The 18,317-nt window shown below is 47.5% G+C and overlaps 1 protein-coding gene across 2 annotated transcripts in view; it reads right to left on the reverse strand.

Annotated features, from left to right (window-relative positions):
* Positions 1-18,317, reverse strand: part of trmt1l (tRNA methyltransferase 1-like) — a 39,851-nt gene that overhangs the window by 18,419 nt on the left and 3,115 nt on the right. For both annotated transcript variants that reach the window (XM_080472687.1, XM_080472688.1), the window contains exons 4-6: positions 1,613-1,677; positions 1,383-1,539; positions 1,196-1,301 (exon numbers count right to left, since the gene is read on the reverse strand). In XM_080472687.1, the coding sequence (XP_080328813.1) occupies positions 1,196-1,301; positions 1,383-1,539; positions 1,613-1,677 (328 nt within the window). The remainder of the gene's footprint in view (positions 1-1,195; positions 1,302-1,382; positions 1,540-1,612; positions 1,678-18,317) is intronic.

The raw sequence follows: 18,317 nt of genomic DNA on the forward strand, positions 1-18,317 counted from the left end.
CAAATTAATAAAGCGAGGGAACCAGATCATTTAAGAGAGAGGTCTGTATGAGGCAGCAGGGGGCGCTGCGCTATGAGACGCTCTACAGAACTTCTTTATAATGAAGCCAGACTTCTGGTTCCTCAGGAACTACTAAACAAACTACAAACTACTGGAAATGAAAGTTTTTAGAGCTAAAATGAGCTTTTTAATGGCTTCATGTGAAAGAGAACTTTAATCAGAGTGGTTACCTAGGTTACCATGGAAACGGCTGTAGAGCAGCGTTCTATCATTCTACACCTCCATTCCTCCATGTTGAAGCTTTTGATTCAGACTCGTCCAGAAATAAAGTGAAAGGAGCAGAAAGTCACTATGGAATGTTGGAATGGTGAAAAATAAGAGCCAAACTCATTTCTTCCTGCTAAAGAGGAGACATGAGAATGAGATCTTCTCTTTCTGGACCAAGGAGAGTTTAACACGTCTGGACTTCACAGGTTTAGTTAGAAAACACCAAGATCTAATGAGCTCCGTGGAAACGAGGCTCTTAAAGCTCCAGAGCAGCAAATATGACGGGATGGAGGCGACATTGGTGAAAAATATAATACGAGGGAAAGAGATAGTAACTCTCTGTCTCCAGTTATTAATCTGAGGTTACTACTTATATCATTTCCACGCGTTATAAATATATCTTTTTTTTATTTTTATTTTTCCTATGGCCACTCCGGGGCTCCATAGAGGCGTAACTCTTCATTCCAGTGTTGACTCTATCAAAGTTCAGTCCTCGGTCCACCCTGTTCCTTCCTTTATTGAACTGGTATCATGAACACAGCGCTGCCAGTGAACGCCATGGTGAGAGTTAACCACCGGTAAACAGTTAGTGGAGGTCTGGAGGTCGGTTAACTTTAACATCACGATAACACCTGGTTAAAGTTAACCCAGTTTTGAACAACAAGATAACGGTCGGTTAAATGTATTTAACACCTGGTTAAACGATAAACCAGTTTTGAACAACCGGGCCCTGGTTGGCAGGGGAATAACTTACTACAATGTAAATCTGTTTGTAAAGACTCTTTGATTAAGAAATGGGAACGTGCCCTAAAGAAACCTGTTCGGACCTGGATCGTTTGTGTGGCCACGGGTTAGGAACATCACGCCATCTCCACACATGGTTTTATGTGTTTTTTTAATGTGTGTGTATCAGTGTGTGTGTTTCTACCTATTGGTCTTCATCCTGCAGTTGAAGTATGTGTCGCTACGTTGAGGAGACGAGAAGTTCTGAAGAACCTGAACAACGGTGTTCAATTCATCCAACGTCTGGATGCCTGAAGCATGCAAACAGGTTTATAAGACCCACACAAAATCATGTCTTTAGTACCAACACAGGACCACAAACACACACTGACCATCCCCCTGGTGGGCGGGGCTTGCGTTGCCGCTGTAGCTGCCCTCTGTCTCACCACGGTTACCATGGCGACGCAGGTGTCCGATCATGTCGGTGCGGCGGGCGATGGTCCCTGAACACACCACGCAGTGGTAGTGGGCGCCGTGACGTCCGCTCACCTGCAGGAGGGGGTGGGGCCATGAGTGGGGTGATGACATCTTGACTCGGAGACAGAGGGAGAGGGGGACTCACCTGGTCTGAACCGGTCCCAGTCTTCAACGGTCGGCACGGCAGGTGGCAGATACACATCCTGAGACCTAGACCGCAGAGTAATCTGATTACGACTAGGAAGCCAGCTGGCGATGCTAATAAATTAGCCAAAGATAAGAAAGAGCTAAAGATGCTAAAAAAAATGCTAAAGATGCTAATTGATGAACTAAAGATGCTATTAAAAGAGCTAAAGTTGCTAATAGATTAGCTAAAGATGCTAATTGATGAGCTAAAGATGCTTTTAAAAGAGCTAAAGTTGCTAATAGATTAGTTAAGATGCTAATAAACGAGGTAAAGATGCAAACAGATGAGCTGAAAATGCTAACACATCACCTTAAGATGCTAAAAACAGCTAAAGATACTAAAAGGTGAGTGAAAGATGCTAAAAGTTCATCTTTCGTCGCACAGTGGTGCCGCACTCTCGCCTCACAGCGAGAAGGTCGTGGATTCAAAAATGGCCCGGGGCCATTCTGTATGGAGTTTGCATGTTCTCCACTCCGTGTGTAACCTTGTGTGTAACACCGCGTGGCTACGCACCGGAAGTGACGCGAGAAAACACGCCTACAGGAAGTGATTTAGCTGACGGTACGTTTATGCGTCAACGCAGTTCAACTCACATTTATCGGGGTTTTTTCCGTGTCTTTCATTTCTCAACAGAGTGAAGTATTGTCTTCTGATAAGGTCAAGATTTACCTTCCTGTCTATATAGAAACAATCAGCCTGCACTAACTACAGTTCTATCAGTATTAATGAGAGTAGCAGTAGTTCTATTGTGGAGAAAGAGAAAGACGAGACGGACGAAAGAGTCGAGTCGGTTTTTCTTTATTGCCTCCAGCAGCATGACAGTTCACCTTTCAAACATTCAAACCACACTTCCTCTTTTCACACCTCCCCGTCACCAACACACTCCCACACATCACCGACACGACATGCGAAAACCTCAGTGATGAGCTGGAACAGAGTAAAACCTGCGGGCCGCCTCCTCGACGACTGCCCGCTTCGCTGTAACCAACCAAGGTTCTGATGGTTCTGGCAGGAACTCTCCAGGGACCCTCAGTGGCTGACCAAACACCAGCTCTGCAGACGATGACTGGAGATCTTCCTTCGGGGCCGAAAGCAGGCCCAACATGACCCACGGCAGTCGGTCGACCCAGTTGCTGTCCGTGAGGGTGACTCGGAGAGTGGCCTTCATCGTGCGATGGAAACGCTCGCAGAGTCCATTGGCTTGAGGATTGAAAGCCGTCGTCCTGTGTAGCTGCACTCCCAGTCCTTCAGCCACCTCTGTCCACAGCTCAGAGGTGAACTGGGAGCCTCTGTCTGACGTGACGTCCAATGGTGTGCCAAACCGGGCCACCCAGGTGGGTATGAAGGAGCGTGCCACTTCCACGGACGTCGTTGATGCCAGAGGAACCACCTCCAGCCACCTAGTGGTCCTGTCCACCATTGTGAGGAGGTGAGTAAAGCCTTCGGAGGGAGGGAGTGGACCCACCAAGTCCAGATGCACATGATCGAATCTCCTCTCAGGAATAAGGAATGGCTCCAGGGGAGCCTTGGTGTGACGGTGTACCTTCGACCGCTGACACGCCACACAGGAGGCCACCCAGCTCCTGACGTCCTTCCTGAGGCCCGGCCAGACGAACTTTTCCCCACCAGCTTCACTGATGCTCTTACACCCGGATGCAATAGAGCATGAACCGCATCATAAACCTGCCGTCGCCAGCCAGCAAGTACCATGAGGCGGGGCAGCCAGCAAGTACCATGAGGCGGGGCAGCCAGCAGGTACCATGGGGCGGGGCTGTCCTGGAGACACGTCATAGGAGCGTGGTCCCGCTGTCCTGCAAGACCACATCCTGCAGCCGTAAACCCGTGGCGGCTGTCATGTAGGCCTGGATGCCAGAGTCAGTCAGCTGGTCGCTGGCCGTGGCAGCATAGTCCACTCCAAGGTGCACAGAGTTCACGTGTGCCCGGGAGAGGCAGTCGGCCACTGCATTGTTTTTTCCAGCTACATGCCGAATGTCTGTGGTGAACTCTGGAATGGCAGAGAGGTGGCGCTGCTGCCGCCCAGACCATGGCTCCGAGGTCTTGGACATGGCGAAGATGAGGGGCTTATGGTCCACAAAAGCAGTAAACTGCCGGCCTTCCAACAGAAACCTAAAGTGACGTATGGCGAGGAAAAGAGCCAAGAGTTCTCTGTCAAACGTGCTGTACTTCCTCTCATTGTCACGCAGTTGTTTGCTGAAGAACGCCAGAGGCTGCCTGGCTCCACCCACTGTTCACATACTGCCCCCACTGCGTAGTCTGAGGCATCAGTGGTGAGTGCTACCGGTGCCGTTGGAGCTGGGTGGGCGAGCATGGCAGTGTTGGAGAGCTTAACCTTGGCCTACTCGAAAGTCATGATCATTTCTGGGGACCAGTCCACGTCCTGCTTGGCCTTCTTGCCCCTCAGCGCATCATACAGGGGACACATCAGGTGAGCTGCGTGTGCGATGAAGCGGTTATAAAGGTTCATCATGTCTAGGAATTCCTGCAGTGACTTGATGGTTTTAGGGTGTGGAAAGGCAGTGATCGCTTCCACCTTAGCCGGTAAGGGCACCAGTGAGGATACATGGTGGCCCAGAAACTCAATTTCTGCCAGTCCAAAACAGCACTTAGCTGGGTTCACGATCAGCCCATGCTCATTGAGTCTCTCAAAGAGCTGCCGCAGGTGTAACAGGTGCTCCTCAGGTGAGGCGCTGGCCACCAGGATGTCATCCAGATATACGAACAGGAAAGGCAGTCCCCTTAACACGGAGTCCATCAAGCGCTGGAATGTTTGTGCTGCACCTTTTAGACCAAACGGCATCCGCAGAAACTCAAAAAGTCCAAATGGCGTGATCACTGCAGTCTTGGGCACGTCTTGAGGATGGACCTGTACCTGGTGGTAGCCTCTCACTAAATCCACCTGGGGAAAAAAACACTTTTCTGTCAGGTGGACAGAAAAGTCTTGGATGTGTGGAACAGAGTACCGATCATTTGTAGTGATATTGTTGAGGCGCCGGAAATCCCCACAAGGCCGCCATCTTCCCCTGTAGCTAAGATATTGGCGAGGGACACCGCCCCCCCTTCCCCAATGTGCGTAAGAGGAGAACGAGACGGCGTCCACCAGGCGGTGATTCGTCATGTCCACTAATAGTCCCTGAGCGCACAGGAAATCTGCCCCCAGGATTCGAGTCCCGTTAGCGGCATCCTTTTCCCGCCGCTCGCGACGTCGGTGAAGGAGGCGGGGATGATGCTCCGCTGCGCTCCGGTATCCACGAGGAAACGCCTCCCGGATCCAGTGTCTTTAATAAACAGCTGCTTCCCGGTGTTCCCGGTACTCAGTGCTGCTATGGAGCTCCTGGTCTGGCATTTCCCTGCACAGAGAAGGAGCAGGTGGAAGAAATACAGCTGGACGTCCTTCTTGCGCCGACCCGTAACCGCCCCGACCGTAGCCTGCGCTTCCTCCTCCGGCCAGTGTTCAGTCAGCACCGGCAGAACTGTTTGCACTCCGTATGGCCATGACGCCAGCAGGATCCTGTCAGCCTCCTCCGCCAACCCACGATAGTCTTTACCTGAGCAGGTTGTTGACGCAGGAACAGCTGGATGAAGAGGAACTCAGCGTCACCCGATCCCCGCAGCGCCAACGTGTTCTTTGCTGTCTCCCAAGCCGTTGAGAGCCAGATGGCGCTCCGCCCGCTCGGCGTCGGACAGCTGGAACTGCCGGAGGAGTTGAATTTTGAGCGCGGTGTATTTTCCGTGCGCCGGTGGGTCCGAAGCAGAACCATTACTCGGCGGGTGGTGGAAGAATCCGGCGCTGCGACAACGTGAAAGTATCTCGTGTTGTCGGCCGTAACAGCGGACGGACGAAGGAGTCGAGTCGTTTTTTTATTGCCTCCAGCAGCATGACAGTTCACCTGTCAAACATTTCTCTCCTGCGTCACCACACTTCCTCTTTTCACACCTCCCCGTCACCAACACACCCACACACGTCACCGACACTCCCACTCCATTCTGGGTGTGAGAACCTCCCTCCAGGTGCACACCACAATATCACTATTATGAGAGGAGCAGTAGTTATATCACTACCATGAGAGTAGAAGTAGTTATATCAGTATTAATGAGAGGAGCAGTAGTTATATCACTACCATGAGAGTAGAAGTAGTTATATCACTATTAATGAGAGGAGCAGTAGTCAGGGGTGGGCTTGCCATCTGGCATACCGGGCACAATCCCTGTGGGCCGGAGTGTCGGGCTGGTCAGCAGGTCCCACCAAACATAATTGTCTGGCCAATCGGCCCACACTACTGTGGGCTGACGGTGTTACAGCACAGCCCATTGGTTCTGTCAGTCAGGGGCTTGTCAATCACCCAGTTGCTGGGTGGGCGGGGCTAAAAGAGTCACCTTCAATCACACCACAAGTTAGCCGAGGTCAGGTGAGGTCAGGTGAGGAGACAGAAAACAACATGGATAAACAACCACCGAAAAAACAACCTGGAGGCGCAGAAAAGCAGCGACTAAAACAAATGAAAGCCCTGGAAGCACCAACATGACCACTTTATCTGCTCCACCAGCACCAACATGACCACTTTATCTGCTCCACCAGCAGCAGCATGACCACTTTATCTGCTCCACCAGCACCAGCATGACCACTTTATCTGCACCACCAGCAGCATGACCACTTTATCTGCTCCACCAGCAGCATGACCACTTTATCTGCTCCACCAGCATGACCACTTTATCTGCTCCACCAGCAACATGACCACTTTATCTGCTCCACCAGCATGACCACTTTATCTGCTCCACCAGCACCAGCATGACCACTTTATCTGCTCCACCAGCACCAACATGACCACTTTATCTGCTCCACCAGCATGACCACTTTATCTGCTCCACCAGCATGACCACTTTATCTGCTCCACCAGCAACATGACCACTTTATCTGCTCCACCAGCATGACCACTTTATCTGCTCCACCAGCAGCAACATGACCACTTTATCTGCTCCACCAGCAGCAACATGACCACTTTATCTGCTCCACCAGCATGACCACTTTATCTGCTCCACCAGCACCAACATGACCACTTTATCTGCTCCACCAGCATGACCACTTTATCTGCTCCACCAGCATGACCACTTTATCTGCTCCACCAGCAACATGACCACTTTATCTGCTCCACCAGCATGACCACTTTATCTGCTCCACCAGCAGCAACATGACCACTTTATCTGCTCCACCAGCAGCAACATGACCACTTTATCTGCTCCACCAGCATGACCACTTTATCTGCTCCACCAGCAGCAGCATGACCACTTTATCTGCTCCAGCAGCAGCAGGTGCTGCAGCGTTAGCATCTGCAGCCGGAGCAGCAATCAGTACAGAACCGAGCCGCAGACCCAGCTTGACTCTGGCGCCCCCCTCCCGGCTTCAGGCAACTGACTGCTACTGCAGCAGGAGCAAGAGGCACAACAGACCCCACAGCTGATGGAGGCAGAGCCTTTAGAGGGTGGGGTAAGTAATAAAGCAGCATGACAGATCTGTAAGCAGCTCTACTTGTAAGGTTTTCTGAGAGAGCAACATTTTAAAGACACACTGAGGTCAAAAACAGAAAAGGTGTTTTTGTTTGCAGACATTCCTCATGTGTCACTATTTATTAATGTCAAAGGTCAAACAGGCCTGTTGCTCCGTCATGTGCAGCCTGGGAGTCACTGAGTTCTGTAGTGACCTGTCAGATCTATTGCAAGCTGATGCTACAAGTCTTAATATTTTACTATAGATTTAGTAATTAATTCATTACCTTATATGGAGATAAACACTCACAAGCCACTGCATTGGTTCACCTGTGTAATCTAATGCAGTCATATACAACTGCTACACCATCATTTCTATTTTCTTTAAAAGCTGACACACTTTCTGTTTTGGTTGACATTCTCAGGAGTCGGGGGATTATTGAAGTCTGAGAGCAGGAGTGTCCAACTCTTTTCCGCCGCGTGTGGTTCTCAAGGGGGTTGTCTTTCGTCGGGTGGAACACGGGTCGGCGCGGGGAATATCTTAATCTGGATTTGCACAAATTCAGAACTACTTCCACTCAACAAAGGCACGTGTAATTACCGTAATGTTTCCAATAGACGCTCACCCCAAGGCGTGCTCTGCACGTCTATTGAAAACATCATGGTATTTTCTTTAAGACAGTCAGACCTTTAAGCCCTCACGGGCCACTGAAAATAACGTGGCGGGCCACATTTGACCCGCAGGCCTTGAGTTTGTCACATGTGTCTTAGTGGATGGGGGTGGTGTACTTTAGTGGATTATATTGAGCTGTGTGTTCCTTTTACTTTTGTCCAACTTCAAGCCATTAACATACATCAACGGCGATAAATTATTAGGAATTAGGGATGTCCCGATCACACTTTTCTGTCCCCGATACCAATCAGATTTTTCAGAATTGAGTATCGGCCGATACCGATACTTTCCCGATCCAATACTTACATTACTATTGCAAAGATACTCAATAGTGTATTTTTGGATCGACTAAGATGTCTGAAGCTAAAAGCACTATTGGCAGAAGCTTTGTTTACCTAGAAATTATTGTAAAACTCACTTGTTGAATCAAAATTCTTCTCAGAACGACTTCAGAACTTATTTAAACTTTATTCAGTCAGAACAACAATAACCTAGTTACACTCTGCAGTCTTGTTTCTCTTATTTATCTTAACCTAAACTACTTCACCTGCATTTTGTAGCAAATTAAAAAAAATAAAAAATGAAAGAAGTAGTTATATCACTGTTAATGAGAGTAGAAGAAGTTATATATCTATATATATATATATAGATATATAAAAAACAGGTTTTCAGTCTTTTCTGTAAAGGTTTGCATCAGACATCGGGAACATGCTTTTTTTTCTGAAGAAATCCAGATTTTTTCTCGCAGAACTCCAGTGCAAAGGCCCGAAGGCAAACGACGGCACGAGACACCCTGCTTTCATGGACGTGACGGTGATGACTCCATTTATCCAGGGGACACAGTGGCGCACTGGAAAAGATGGCCACTTGGTCACACCTGCAGTTCAAACTGACAAAGTCAAGGAGCCTCAGTATCTTGAAGGGGAAGGTAACAGGAAACATCTTCAGCATCCAGATCCCAACAATCCAAGACCAAAGGATCCGATGCCTCCGAACGCTGTACGACAGCTCCCTAAGGGACAGTGACAAACTCGCTAACACCAAAACCCAGCTCAACATCTGGCTCAAGGCAATCGAACACAGCCAACTGCTCGGGGGGGTTCAAAGTCTGGTGCTTTCAGTATGGCATCATACCACGGCTGCAATGGCCCTTCCTGCTTTGCAACTTTCCCTTGTCCCAAGTGGAAGGAATGGAAAGGCTGAGCAGCAAGTTTTGGCAGAAATGGCTGGGTCCATCCTTCAGCACAGTCAACCTGTACAGCAAGACTTCCAAACTTTCCTTGCCAGTTTCAGCAGTGGTTGAGGAGTTTAAAGCCACCAAGGCAAGAGCAGTCTGTCCACTCCTCTCGCCTAAAGACGGGAAAGTAAGACATGCAAGCAAGACCATCAAATGCGGCAGTAAGTGGAAACCCCAGCAAGCCGTGATGGAAGCAGAATCCGACTGGAAACACCAGGAAATTGTGGGTGTGGTATGCCAGGGGCCTGGGACACTACAGCAAGAAAAGATGTAACAGGGCTGACACCAGAGCCAGAAGAAACCTTGTGGTGCAAAGAGTCTGCGAGGCAGCAGAGGAGGACCGCCAGGTGAATGCGATTGGACTCGCCTCTCAGGGTCGATGGACACAATGGGACCAGGCACAGGTGCGTCCACTGTCCTGGAAAGAACTGTGGCACACCGACCAAGGGAAGTTGAGCTTTCTCCTGCACTCTGTGACTGATCTGCTGCCAACGCCAAGAAACCTGACGATCTGGGGAGGAGAGGAAGAGCCACCTTGCAAGCAATGTAGAGCAATCAGCTGTACACTGAACCACATACTGACCGGCTGCCCAAAGGCATTGGCAGAAGGGCAGTACACATGGAGGCACAACAAGGTCCTCACGGACATTGCTAAATGGGTGGAACAGCAGCGAGTCAAAGCCAATAACAAGCAGGCCCAACCACCCAAAGCCACGGTCTTTGTGGGGAAAGGAGACAAAGCCCATAAGACCAGCACAGCGGTCTAGAATCAACTTCTACCTTGCAGCAAGCCTCCGACTGGGAGTTGAAAGTGGACCTGAAGAGGAGGCTTGTCTTCCCGCAGGACGTGGCAGTGGTCTCACTCCGACCAGGTCTAGTCCTTTTATCCAGGAGCACGAAAACCATCGTAGTGGCCGAGCTCACGGTGCCCTGGGAAGAGAGGTTAGCCACCTCCCACCAACTTAAACAAGCCAAGTACCAAGACCTGGTTGACGAAGCTGTTTTAAAGGGGTGGCATGCAACAGGCTACCCCATTGAAGTCAGTTGCCGCGGTTTCCCTGCAAAGTCGGTGTGCCACTTCCTCCAGAAAATGGGCCTGGGCCCCAAACAGCTAAAAAAAAGCCACCAAATTCATAACAGCAACAATACATTACTATTCATCCTCGGTCACTAAAATGTGACTAATAATTAACTTATTATAATAAGACATCTAAATAGGAAGCGTCTTTCTGGGATGAAACCATTTTTATCCGTTCATCCACATGAGAAAACTATTAATGCTTATGAGAGAAATTTAAAATCAAAAGTATAAAATGCTGCAATGAATCATTTAGATGTTTGTCAGTCAAGTTCAATGTTTATGTCCGTCTGTGTCTCATAGAGAACTGAAATGGCATTTCTCTTCACTCCCACATTTAAATAAGAATTTCACACACTAAAAATATACAAGAAATAATTAAGGTACATGTATACAGGCTAAGAATATATTAAGTTAAGAGAAGAATAAAAAGTTAAAAAAGATCAACACTGCAGTGAAATCAACAGAGTAAAGTAACAGAAAGTTATAACAGATATAAATGATGATGACACGGTCTTCTATTGGATCATCAGAGCAAACAGAAGATTCCAGAACGTCTTCCAGAGACACCTGGTGCCACATGGCTGAGCAGAGAGCAGGACGGGTAGTAGTGGGAGACACGTCCACCCACACCTGGTTAGTGAGACTAGCTGTCAACAGGTAACAGGAACACCTGGTCAGTGACACTAGCTGGTAACAGGAACACCTGGTCAGTAAAACTAGCTGGTAACAAGAACACCTGGTCAGTAAAACTAGCTGGTAACAGGAACACCTGGTCAGTGAGACTAGCTGGTAACAGGAAAACCTGGTCAGTGAGACTAGCTGGTAACAGGAACACCTGGTTAGTGAAACTACCTGTCAACAGGTAACAGGAACACCTGGTCAGTGACACTAGCTGGTAACAGGAACACCTGGTCAGTAAAACTAGCCGGTAACAGGAACACCTGGTCAGTGAGACTAGCTGGTAACAGGAACACCTGGTTAGTGAAACTACCTGTCAACAGGTAACAGGAACACCTGGTCAGTGAGACTAGTTGTCAACAGGTAACAGGAACACCTGGTCAGTGAAACTAGCTGTCAACAGGTAACAGGAACACCTGGTCAGTGAGACTAGTTGTCAACAGGTAACAGGAACACCTGGTTAGTGAAACTACCTGTCAACAGGTAACAGGAACACCTGGTCAGTGAGACTAGTTGTCAACAGGTAACAGGAACACCTGGTCAGTGAACCTAGCTGTCAACAGGTAACAAGAATACCTGGTCAGTGAGACTAGCTGTCAACAGGTAACAGGAACACCTGGTCAGTGAAACTAGCTGTCAACAGGTAACAGGAACACCTGGTCAGTGAAACTAGCTATCAACAGGTAACAGGAACACCTGGTCAGTGAAACTAGCTGGTAACAGGAACACCTGGTCAGTGAAACTAGTTGTCAACAGGTAACAGGAACACCTGGTTAGTGAAACTACCTGTCAACAGGTAACAGGAACACCTGGTTAGTGAAACTAGTTGTCAACAGGTAACAGGAACACCTGGTAAGTGAAACTACCTGTCAACAGGTAACCGGAACACCTGGTTAGTGAAACTAGCTGTCAACAGGTAACAGGAACACCTGGTTAGTGAAACTAGTTGTCAACAGGTAACAGGAACACCTGGTTAGTGAAACTACCTGTCAACAGGTAACAGGAACACCTGGTTAGTGAAACTAGTTGTCAACAGGTAACAGGAAGACCTGGTCAGTGAGACTAGCTGTCAACAGGTAACAGGAACACCTGGTCAGTGAAACTAGCTGTCAACGGGTAACAGGAACACCTGGTCAGTAAAACTAGCTGTCAACAGGTAACAGGAACACCTGGTCAGTGAAACTAGCTGTCAACAGGTAACAGGAACACCTGGTTAGTGAAACTAGCTGGTAACAGGAACACCTGGTCAGTGAAACTAGCTGTCAACAGGTAACGGGAACACCTGGTTAGTGAAACTAGCTGGTAACAGGAACACCTGGTCAGTGAAACTAGCTGTCAACAGGTAACAGGAACACCTGGTCAGTGAAACTAGCTGTCAATAGGTAACAGGAACACCTGGTCAGTGAAACTAGCTGTCAACAGGTAACAAGAATACCTGGTCAGTGAGACTAGCTGTCAACAGGTAACAGGAACACCTGGTCAGTGAGACTAGCTGGTAACAGGTAACAGGAACACCTGGTCAGTGAGACTAGCTGGTAACAGGAACACATGGTCAGTGAAACTAGTTGTCAACAGGTAACAGGAACACCTGGTCAGTGAAACTAGCTGTCAACACGTAACAGGAACACCTGGTCAGTGAGACTAGCTGTCAACAGGTAACAGGAACACCTGGTCAGTGAGACTAGCTGGTAACAGGAACACATGGTCAGTGAAACTAGTTGTCAACAGGTAACAGGAACACCTGGTTAGTGAGACTAGCTGTCAACAGGTAACAAGAATACCTGGTCAGTGAAACTAGCTGTCAACACGTAACAGGAACACCTGGTCAGTGAGACTAGCTGTCAACAGGTAACAGGAACACCTGGTCAGTGAGACTAGCTGGTAACAGGAACACATGGTCGGTGAAACTAGTTGTCAACAGGTAACAGGAACACCTGGTTAGTGAGACTAGCTGTCAACAGGTAACAAGAATACCTGGTTAGTGAGACTAGTTGTCAACAGGTAACAGGAACACCTGGTCAGTGAGACTAGCTGGTAACAGGAACACATGGTCAGTGAAACTAGTTGTCAACAGGTAACGGGAACACCTGGTCAGTGAAACTAGCTGTCAACAGGTAATGGGAACACCTGGTCAGTGAGACTAGCTGGTAACAGGAACACCTGGTCAGTGAAACTAGCTGTCAACAGGTAACAGGAACACCTGGTCAGTGAAACTAGCTGTCAACAGGTAACAGGAACACCTGGTTAGTGGAACTAGCTGGTAACAGGAACACCTGGTCAGTGAAACTAGTTGTCAACAGGTAACAGGAACACCTGGTCAGTGAAACTAGCTGTCAACAGGTAACAGGAACACCTGGTCAGTGAAACTAGCTGTCAACAGGTAACAGGAACACCTGGTCAGTGAACCTAGCTGTCAACAGGTAACAAGAATACCTGGCCAGTGAGACTAGCTGTCAACAGGTAACAGGAACAGCTGGTCAGTGAAACTAGCTGTCAACAGGTAACAGGAACACCTGGTCAGTAAAACTAGCTATCAACAGGTAACAGGAACACCTGGTCAGTGAAACTAGCTATCAACAGGTAACAGGAACACCTGGTCAGTGAAACTAGCTGGTAACAGGAACACCTGGTCAGTGAAACTAGTTGTCAACAGGTAACAGGAACACCTGGTTAGTGAAACTACCTGTCAACAGGTAACAGGAACACCTGGTTAGTGAAACTAGTTGTCAACAGGTAACAGGAACACCTGGTAAGTGAAACTACCTGTCAACAGGTAACCGGAACACCTGGTTAGTGAAACTAGCTGTCAACAGGTAACAGGAACACCTGGTCAGTGAAACTAGCTGTCAACAGGTAACAAGAATACCTGGTCAGTGAGACTAGCTGTCAACAGGTAACAGGAACACCTGGTCAGTGAAACTAGCTGTCAACGGGTAACAGGAACACTTGGTCAGTGAGACTAGCTGGTAACAGGAACACCTGGTCAGTGAGATTAGTTGTCAACAGGTAACAGGAACACCTGGTTAGTGAGACTAGTTGTCAACAGGTAACAGGAACACCTGGTTAGTGAAACTACCTGTCAACAGGTAACCGAAACAGCTGGTTAGTGAAACTAGTTGTCAACAGGTAACAGGAACACCTGGTCAGTGAAACTAGCTGTCAACAGGTAACAGGAAGACCTGGTCAGTGAGACTAGCTGTCAAAGGGTAACAGGAACACTTGGTTAGTGAAACTAGTTGTCAACAGGTAACAGGAACACCTGGTTAGTGAGACTAGCTGTCAACAGGTAACAGGAACACCTGGTCAGTGAGACTAGCTGGTAACAGGAACACATGGTCAGTGAAACTAGTTGTCAACAGGTAACAGGAACACCTGGTTAGTGAGACTAGCTGTCAACAGGTAACAAGAATACCTGGTCAGTGAAACTAGCTGTCAACAGGTAACAGGAACACCTGGTCAGTGAGACTAGCTGGTAACAGGAACACATGGTCAGTGAAACTAGTTGTCAACAGGTAACGGGAACACCTGGTCAGTGAAACTAGCTGTCAACAGGTAACGGGAACACCTGGTCAGTGAGACTAGCTGGTAACAGGAACACCTGGTCAGTGAAACTAGTTGTCAACAGGTAACAGGAAAACCTGGTCAGTGAGACTAGCTGTCAACAGGTAACAAGAATACCTGGTCAGTGAGACTAGCTGTCAACAGGTAACAGGAACACCTGGTCAGTGAAACTAGCTGTCAACAGGTAACAGGAACACCTGGTCAGTAAAACTAGCTATCAACAGGTAACAGGAACACCTGGTCAGTGAAACTAGCTATCAACAGGTAACAGGAACACCTGGTCAGTGAGACTAGCTGGTAACAGGAACACCTGGTCAGTGAGACTAGTTGTCAACAGGTAACAGGAACACCTGGTTAGTGAAACTAGTTGTCAACAGGTAACAGGAACACCTCGTTAGTGAAACTACCTGTCAACAGGTAACAGGAACACCTGGTTAGTGAAACTAGTTGTCAACAGGTAACAGGAACACCTGGTAAGTGAAACTACCTGTCAACAGGTAACCGGAACACCTGGTTAGTGAAACTAGCTGTCAACAGGTAACAGGAACACCTGGTTAGTGAAACTAGTTGTCAACAGGTAACAGGAAGACCTGGTCAGTGAGACTAGCTGTCAACAGGTAACAGGAACACCTGGTCAGTGAAACTAGCTGGTAACAGGTAACAGGAACACCTGGTCAGTGAAACTAGTTGTCAACAGGTAACAGGAACACCTGGTTAGTGAAACTAGTTGTCAACAGGTAACAGGAACACCTGGTCAGTGAAACTAGCTGTCAACAGGTAACAGGAACACCTGGTCAGTGAGACTAGCTGGTAACAGGAACACCTGGTTAGTGAGACTAGTTGTCAACAGGTAACAGGAACACCTGGTCAGTGAGACTAGCTGTCAACAGGTAACAGGAACACCTGGTTAGTGAGACTAGCTGGTAACAGGAACACCTGGTTAGTGACACCAGCTCCTTCCTCCCACTAAGCTTGACCCTCTCTTCTCCTTCCTTCGGACTCTTCAGCCTCGTCACTCAGGCCTCCAGCATGGACCCAGACTCTGCTCAGCCTTGAGGGCTTTGAGTTTGAACCAACAACCTGTAACAGCTGAACCATCACTCCTCCTCCTACATAACCTCTGATATGAAGATCTCACCTGGTCCACCTGCTTCTTCAGCCTCTGCCAGGTGAGATGATGGTAGAGTAGTGCTTTGTCTGCAGCCATTGGTTCATAATGAGTGTGTGTGTAGGAGGCAGATCACTATAAGATTGTTCTTCTCTCCTTTTCATGCTTTCATATTCAGTCGTTTTTTGTCCAGATCTTTATTTAATTTGTTTTAAATGAAATAAACAAACAAATATAAAGTGAATCCATCTCTTGTGTTGCAGTATTTTTTCTCCAGACACAGAAAAGCTGGAATGGAAGCAGTGTAAACGTAAAGTCTGGCTGCACGTTGGTTGTTTGTTAAAATCCCACCAACATCTGGACGAGTCATCCAGCTGTGGCTGTAACACCATGAATGAGAGCACCAGGTACTACAACAATAGTTATCAATTATTCAATAGATGTGTGTCGTATGGCAGAAAGGACTGAAGCACTTGGCTGAGATATTTATCCTGGACTCTTTGTGTTGGACGCTGTGTCTTTAAATGACATCACTACATTCCTAAAGGGGTTTGAACCATCAACCTTTGTTTGATCACATTGTCAAAGTAAAACATCAACTGATTCTACATCTTGTCTCCAGTTGGCTGATTAATCTTGTTAAATGACAGTTTGACTTTAATCAAAGTAACTTTGCTGCTGCTGCATCTTTTATTGGATTAACAACAGATTATAATCTGCAGGATGATTGAGGTGTAGAAGGGTGGAGATCCTGACTGTATTCTCCAGAGAGCAGATCAAGGTGAGTGAAACTAACTGTGCTGTTAGTGGTTCTATTCTCTAGAGCTGCGGTTCTCAAACTTTTTACACCAAGTACCACCATACTGACCAACACTATACAGCAGCCTAGTAAGCCTCAGCATTCATTAAACACAAGGCAGAGGTTTTACTCCTAAAGAAGTATATTTAATATTGTCAGCCATTGTAACATTTTACACAGTTAAATTAGTAACACTACGCTTCAATATAGGAAAATAAAAGACTGTATTTAAATATTGATTCAATTAAAATATATTGCACAGAAAAGTTCAATAAACATAAATAAATGAAAAGCAAACGAACAAAAAAATGTTCTTAAATGTTAAGTAAAGAATGTACTGTACTTGATTTAAAAAAATCTAAACAGGCTGACCTTCACACACTGCTGTATGGCTGCTTTCTGAAACAGTGTGTGTGTGTGTGTGTGTGTGTGTGTGTGTGTGTGTGTGTGTGTGTGTGTGTGTGTGTGTGTGTAGGGCTTTTCCACCAAAAAGAACCAGGTTCTAGTTCAGGGCCGGTTCTTAAAGGAGCACCACCAAAGAACCGGTTCTCTTTCCACCGTTAACGGAGCCAGTAGAGCCACGTCACTGATTTCACCAATGTGGCGCTGACAGCCTCGTCCAGGAACCAGGAGACGGACTGTACCAGAGGTTTAGTCCGGGTCGCTCCATCTAGTCTGACCAGAACCTCTGAAGCACCAAAGATCCAGAAGACATTACGTCTCTTCTTGTCTCTAGTAGTGTTTGTTCACGTCCGTCTTGTTTTAGTCCGGAGCCCCAGAGTGGACATAGAGGGGAAATAAATAACGTGGATGAGTTTGGGTCTTATTTTTCACCATTCCAACGTTCCATAGTGACTTTCTGCTCCTTTCACTTTATTTCTGGACGTGTCTGAATCAAAAGCTTCAACATGGAGGAATGGAGGTGTAGAATGATAGAACGCTGCTCTACAGCCGTTTCCATGGTAACCTAGGTAACCACTCTGATTAAAGTTCTCTTTCACATGAAGCCATTAAAAGGCTCATTTTAGCTCTAAAAACTCCAAGTTTCATTTCCAGTAGTTTGTAGTTTGTTTAGTCGTTCCTGAGGAACCAAAGTATTCTTTATAAAGAAGTTCTGTGGTTATAAAATAATACTGGAGTGTCTCTGAGAGGAGTGGAGCGCCCCCTGCTGCCTCACACTGCCTTGCTCAGCGGCTGCAGCTCCTCAGCCGGCGGTCAGAAGGTGAAACAAGACCTGGACGTGACGTTAGTTAGAATAATGTCACCATGAAAAATAAACCACAAAAGGAAACTGCTTCTAAATTCTATCTGACGTAGCTGACTGACAGGTGGAGGAGCACGGCAGCATCTCGAGAGCTGCGGCTCCACGAAGGCGAATTAAATAAATACCGTTCCCTCATATTATTAACTTCAGGGAACGACTTATTACATCGTTCCCACGCGTATTTTTTTCTTCTTCTCTAGAACCAATCTGGGGCTCCGAGTTCGTTGTAGTTTTCAGAAAGCAGGTTCAGCCTTGCTTCCGCCTTTTAGGTGCCGATACCTCCAGAGATACCTCCAGAGATACCTCCAGAGATACCTCCAGAGATACCTCCGCCCACAGCTGATGACGCGTCGGGTCCCAGTCTGGCTCCTCTCTGGCCCAGCAATGAAGTGGGACCAGCGTAGCAGCAGTTTAGTCCCTGTTTGGCCGGGGCTTTAGCAGTGGAAAGACAAAGAACTGGTGCTAAGGCTGGCCCTGGCACCGAACTAGCACCTGTTTCTCTCTGGTGGAAATTTATATTTATTTCAGTGATCCTTTGGCGTACCACTAGAGGGAGCCCCGAGTACCACCAGTGGTACGCATACCACACTTTGAGAATGACTGCTCTAGAGCTGAATATATGTTCTCTCTTTGCTCTTTGTCTTCAGATCTTCCATGATGACCTCATGGAGTCGAGGGTCTGTTCAGACAGAATAAACCTCTGGAAGATGTCGTCAGCATCACTTTCCCTGAAGCAGCAGCTCAAACTGAGGAGGTTTCC

The sequence above is a fragment of the Lipophrys pholis genome (genome assembly GCF_963383615.2).
Source record: "Lipophrys pholis genome assembly, chromosome: 10".
Taxonomy (NCBI): Eukaryota; Metazoa; Chordata; class Actinopteri; order Blenniiformes; family Blenniidae; genus Lipophrys; species Lipophrys pholis.